Source organism: Azolla caroliniana, unplaced genomic scaffold, assembly GCF_043228905.1.
Source record: "Azolla caroliniana isolate FFs.n. ecotype wild unplaced genomic scaffold, voAzoCaro1.0.p SCAF_8, whole genome shotgun sequence".
Classification (NCBI taxonomy): domain Eukaryota; kingdom Viridiplantae; phylum Streptophyta; class Polypodiopsida; order Salviniales; family Salviniaceae; genus Azolla; species Azolla caroliniana.
Window position 1 is genome coordinate 4,104,814 of NW_028230443.1, and position 6,203 is coordinate 4,111,016.

Sequence of the window (6,203 nt, forward strand, 5' to 3'; positions counted from 1 at the left end):
CTATACAATTCATATGACATTAAAATGTGATTCTTATAGAGGACTAGTAGATTACATAGAAATCAACAAATAACATGCGGAAATATATTTTTTATGATAATTTTTGTAACTTTTAGATTGAGCTATGGATAATCACTCACTATTGATTTGGGAAGGGCAAAGAAAGGGGGGATAAAGCCCCCAAGGGCTGTCCGTTTTATATAATTTTACCTTCCATGTGAAAGCTCCCTTCGAGAGTTTTCTAGACACATATTTACTATATTTTTTGGCCCCAATTTGGGGGGTTATAGGCATTTACATTATCTTTATAACTTGTGGTCATCGACCATGTGTGAAGAAGTACTAATCATTTGCCAAACGAGCCAATGCAAAGTGATCAATCTCAATCTTAATCAAAGCCAATAGAACCTTATATTGCGAATTTGAAAACATGTTCCCTTGAGCACATCCCAAATATGGGTGACAGGAGCAATACGATTCAATGCATGCGTGGTGCAACGTTGTTTTATGAAACTTACATCTAAGGATGTAATATGTTCGCGAGTTTATGGAATAAAATAGAGAATATAAACAAAATTTCTATCTCTTCATTCAAGGGCTAAGAGGACAACCTCATATTCTACAATGTTTCTAGAAACTTGAACAATGACAATAGAGTTTTATGCTCTTCGAAGAGCGTACAAGTACATCTCGAAAGTTAAGGACAATGTCTCAAAATCACCTCTCCAAAGCTTATCACAAATGAAACAAAAGAAAATTCCTTTTATCCACCTAGGCCCAACACACGTCCACAAATGGTTTGTAAGATGGCATGTTGAAAGATATTCGAATGTGCACGTAGAGGAGAAGAACAAGACAAGAACATGTGCACGGAACCATATGGAAAGCCCTTCACACAATATTCAAATCAACCCAAAACAAAACGTTAGTACTAAATAATGGGAAAATGATCAGAGGCAGCTAGTTTATGTCTCGATCGAATGAATATTGATTAGAAAAAGAGAATATACTATAGTCATCAGGTATATGTACCAAAAACAAAAGAACATGACACATTCCTACAACCCGAATCGGTTGTCAAGAACTCTTGCCAAGGACAAAACCATCATTAATGACACTAAGAATGCTCTTTGCTCGTCCCATGTGACAATATAACCAAACTAATGGAAATTCCAACAATAAAACCAAGAGCCAGGCTTAGTTCTTCATTTCAGTTTCTTTTTTACCCTTTAACCATTAAAGAACCTCTTGCCTACATTACTCATAAGAATGGTTTGTAACCATGGTTGCTGCAATGGATTGTGGAGCCCTCCAAGTATGTCTACATATCATCATCATCATCCAATCTCACTCAAGATCTTTGGTTTTTGGCCCATAATGTTCTACATTTTCCAATATTTACGAGGCACTAAAGATATGGGTCTTTTCTTTACCAACGATTCTATGCACGGTCAATTGACCAATTATTGTGACGTTGGGTTCTTATCTGACCCTCATGTTGGTAGATCACAAACAAGATATGTTTTCCTTGTTGGTGGCACAACAATTTCTTGGCGATCGACAAAGCAAACATTGGCTGCAACATCTTCATTTTCTTCTTACTATTTCTTCCTCCCTAGGTTTTATTGCTTGTTTCATGTATTTACTATATTTATAAATACATGACCTTACTAGCTAACAATTGTCGAATGTTACTAAATATCCTTGAATCCTTGCAGAAGTAGCTTTGCAAGTGAACCTTATTTTGCGAATAAAATGCTTCAAGCACCATGAAATAATTTAAGGTTTCAATAAGCCATCTTTATCAAGAATATTCCACCCAATTGATGTGATTGTTCCATAGCATGAAAAGCAAAAGGCTATTCTTCAAACCCTAGATTTTCTACAAGATGGTACCAAGGTTGTTCATGCCACACGGAAGGTTTTAAGTCAAAAACGAATACCCACCAAGGCATCGTGTTTCTAGATCATTTTAAATATTTTATATCTAATACATCATCTGGATACTTCATACAACGCGAGAAAAATCTAGTATCCAAAACAGGGAGCTACGGTAATGAGTGATTAGTTGAATTGGTGATACATAGTCCAAAATGGGTTAATGATGTCGCGAGAAAGCCACTTATTGTAGCATAAAATGGGTATATGCCATCTATGGATGTTTATCGATAACATTACAAATCTTACTGGATACCATCATTGTTCCTAATCAATCTTTGACAAATCCTCGGAATGTGTCGTTTGGTTTGTGCTCTTTCTGGATTCCTGGTCCGATGGGTAGGCTTATAGCTAGCGTTTAGGAACTGGTTTGACGGGATTTCTTTGCAGAACTCATCTCTTGAACTTCTTTCACTCGTCCGGTCGCTGCTCGCTTCTTCAAGTGTTGTTGCACCTGAACAAAACACAAGCTATCAAAGTGATGTAATGTGCTTTTTTTTTTTAATGAAAAACACCAAAAAAAGAAAAATACAGTCAACTTTTCGGACATTCTTTAGAATGCCCCTAGTCCTCTGGGTGGTGATCCAAAATGATGAGAATGCCATAGTAGCATGTTTTGTACTTAGTTAGTATCCTGGTAGGCATTATGGTGTATTGCCCTGATTCCTAGGGCAGGCACAATCGTGCACATGAAATAATTCTCGCACATTTGTGATCCAGTTCAAAGTGATTTATTTGCCTTTTAAATTTGTTTGCTAAGACTTACCGGGCTCTCAGATCGCGGATGCACACCATGTTCCGCATGCTTACAGAGAACGGCTCGGACTTTGCGGGATAGTGCCACGTACTTCTCTACCAGAGCTTCATTGCCTCTTGACACTCGGGAGCCATGCCCTTTCTTAGGATCTCCTGGATTCGAAGCTAAGCGTTTCACCCATTCCAACAGGGAAGCAAGTGAGGAAGATGACTCGCTTGATATAATTCCATCATGAGGAGGGGCCATAGGACATGGAGCCTGAGGTTGTGGAAAAGGTGTACTAAGAGATGGCCTTTCTTCTTCGTCAGTGTTTGAAACTTGTCTCGCCTTCGGAGAACTCCCCTGAGTTTTCGAGCTATTCATCTTTAATGCGGGTTCGAGGTTATGGTCATGGTCATGGCTTTCGATATTTGGAGTAGTCTCCTTATTTTTGATAGCACTAGTGCCTGAACTCCGTCCAACTTGACCGGCGATTAATCTTCGGTTCTCGAGTGCCTTTAAATACTTGGCGTACACGAGTTTGAGCAATGGCCCACCTTCGGAGCCGAATCCGATGCTTTTCGATATAGAAGACCACATTGTGACTCTATCATAGCCCCCAAGAGCTCTCACTTGCACAGACAGTTTCACCAGGTCCACCTCTCTCCCCTTCACGAGAACCGGTAATGGCCTTGTTTCAGTGAGTTTCCGAGCTTCCAAAACCTCATAAACCACAGTTAGAAGCTCGTCTTGTTGAATGATGCCCTCTTCAATGTAATCATCATTCTGCACGTCGTCACGATCTTCTTGAGAACCAATGTTGTTTTCTTTGGCATCTTCTTCACTATCATGATTATCATCTATTTCCTCATTCTCCTTGAGGGAATTACCATCTCTTGTTGGTTTATTACTAGCCCCCATCACTTCACGAAAAACCTTGCCTGGTTGCTTTAGAGCAGGCTCCACAATTAGTATTACATTTCCATCGAGAATATGTCGTTTCTCTTATAATGCCGCAATTAGCACTACCTTATTCCTAGGTATGAAAAGCAGCCCTTCACAGAGAAACAAAAGAAACTACCTTATCATTGTGAAATGAGATTGACCACCAATACACTAGGAAAGTGTAACAAAAAGAGAGAAAAAAATCTTTTGCTCAGCATACTCATTCATGTCATGAAAACTAGAACATACAAAACCTAAGAAAAATAATCTGAATGAAGTTCCCAAGTTATTTATCTTTATTTCACTAAATGCCCCTTGTCAAACCTCTCTCCAACAACTATAATGTCTACTAGGAAATTGTATTCAATCTCCTTTTTCTCTGGTTTGGGGGAAGCCTGAACCAGGGGCATTTGAGCACATAAATAGAGACTGGGGGTATTTTGGGGAGTTTTCTCCCCTTCAATTTATCCTTTCTCTTCCCGTGCAAGATTTTGATGGCATTAATGGAAGCCATTAAGAACCAAAATGGGAGCAAAGATTGAAGAATTTTTTTTGGATCCACTATCATGGGGCATGAAATTAGAGTTTAATTAATGAATTATAATAAAACACAGAAATTTTGAGATTATGTTGGTACTATCTCTGGAACTGGAGCTGAATTTCTGGGTATATATAAGCGAATAAAACAGAAAAGAGACTAAATTCATGTTAAAAAAATAAAAATGAAACCATATAAGAGCATAATTATTCGAATTGAAGAGTATTTTCAGGGTAAAAAGAAGATTGATTCGAAAGGAAAAGAGAAAATTATTCCATATCTCAAAAAGATCTCGCAAAATTCAAAGAGAATTTAGGGAGAATAATCTAAATACCATGGAATCTCAGAAGAAGAAGAAGAAGAAGAAGATATCAAAAGAGAGGATTTTGTTTTGTTTGGTGGGGGAAAGGGGATTTAAGGGAGTACATACCTGCATATATGTATACATACATACAAACATACACAAAGTAAAGAGAGAGAGAAGAGAAGATCAATTCATCTCAATCTCATTGTGTGAGAGACCTAGATTTTCAGAATTCACTCCCGTGTAGCAGCATTTGTTTTGCTAAGCAGGGAAGCTCTTCATGTGCTCCGGCTCCTGCATCCGGATCATCATCTCCAGCCTCTTCTCTTCTTCACTGACACAAAGAGCCAGAGACAGGAACAGAGAACAGAGAACAGAGATGAAGGAGCAGGGGAAGGAAGAGGAGGTTTCACACTAGAGGAAGAAGGTTTTTCCATTGTCTCTGTTCGGTTTGGGCTTAACCGGTTTGGTTTATATCCGGTTTATTAACGGCTCGGTTTGGGCTTAACCCGTTTATTAACGGCTCGGTTTAGGCTTGAGCCGAGCCGTTTCCGACTCCTAAAGATTCTGAGACTCTGATTGGCTCGAGAGCCCCACAACACACACTCTCTGTCCTTTGGGCTAGCAACCCAAGGAACCCGAGGGGCACGAACGGCCCGGTGGGCGGGCGGGCGGGCGGGCGGGCAACGTCTTCTTGCGGACATGACGAGATACCCTTGCCCCCCCCGCCTGTCCTTGAGCATTATGCACCTGCGAAAGTGGACTTCCCGTAATGACGTTAAAGCCTTTAACACATCTCGAACAAACCGTTCTAGAAAAAACAGAAAAAAAAGAAAGGGTCCAAGACTCCGAGGTTCATAGAAAATTTACCTAAGATCACCAGAAGAACCGAATCGGGATCAGTTTTGCGGTGCTGAAAGATCGTCAATCTGTTTTTTTGTTGTTGTGTTTTGGTATTAATTTCACAAAGATTGCTCTTTCTTACTTTCAATGTTGTGGTTGAGTCTACCACTCTTTTCATTTTCTCGATCGAATGATCCTTCTCATATTCATGACTCGATGATTTAATGTTCTTGGGATGGCTTGTCATACCCACTACCTTATTATCCTTTTGCTTAGGGACTTCTAACTCCGTAAAACCTTGTTTAAAGCCAACGAGCTGAAAGCTAAGGCATTACCAAGATATGGGTGAGAATCAAGTTCCATAGTAGGAAAAGTTTGAACCATCCTCGTAAAAGGAGGGCTAGAAAATACTTATCCCCCATATTCATATCCTCCTCTTAGAAGATGATAATTAACATCACATACTTGTCTAATCAGAGCTCGTGGCATCAATCCACCTCCCATCCAATATATTATATCTTGACTAAACAACATAATTCCACCCATGTTTCTATTCACATTCGTCCCTTTATTTGATTGAAGGAATGGGTTTGGTTTTGTCCCATTGATATTACAATTTGCTAAGCCCAATCTTCAATTCCTATTGTAGGCTAAGAGTCTTCTTTCTCAAGTGTTATAACTACTCGGGTTCTTCTTTGCCCTCGTTGAACCAAACATTTGAATCCCCTGAAGAGGGACATTCCCCAAGTGCTATCCATTCCTCGCAAAGGCCATTCCCAAGTGTCATCAAAAGAGTTGAATATCCACATGTGACATGATGAAACAATCCTCACATGCTCTAATATCCACAATTTCCACATTAGTATGCCTTTCAACTTTCTGATATATACATACATTTA

The 6,203-nt window shown here is 39.4% G+C and overlaps 1 protein-coding gene across 1 annotated transcript; it reads right to left on the reverse strand.

The window, feature by feature from the left end:
- Nucleotides 1-1,956: 1,956 nt before the first annotated feature.
- LOC147860845 (uncharacterized) lies at nt 1,957-4,808 on the reverse strand. The gene is made up of 3 exons (XM_087323895.1): nt 4,680-4,808; nt 2,705-3,729; nt 1,957-2,392 (listed from the first exon to the last, which is right to left on the reverse strand). Exons 2-3 carry the CDS (start codon nt 3,593-3,595, stop codon nt 2,297-2,299), a joined length of 987 nt encoding a protein of 328 aa, XP_087180021.1. The 5' UTR covers nt 3,596-3,729; nt 4,680-4,808; the 3' UTR covers nt 1,957-2,296.
- Nucleotides 4,809-6,203: the final 1,395 nt, after the last annotated feature.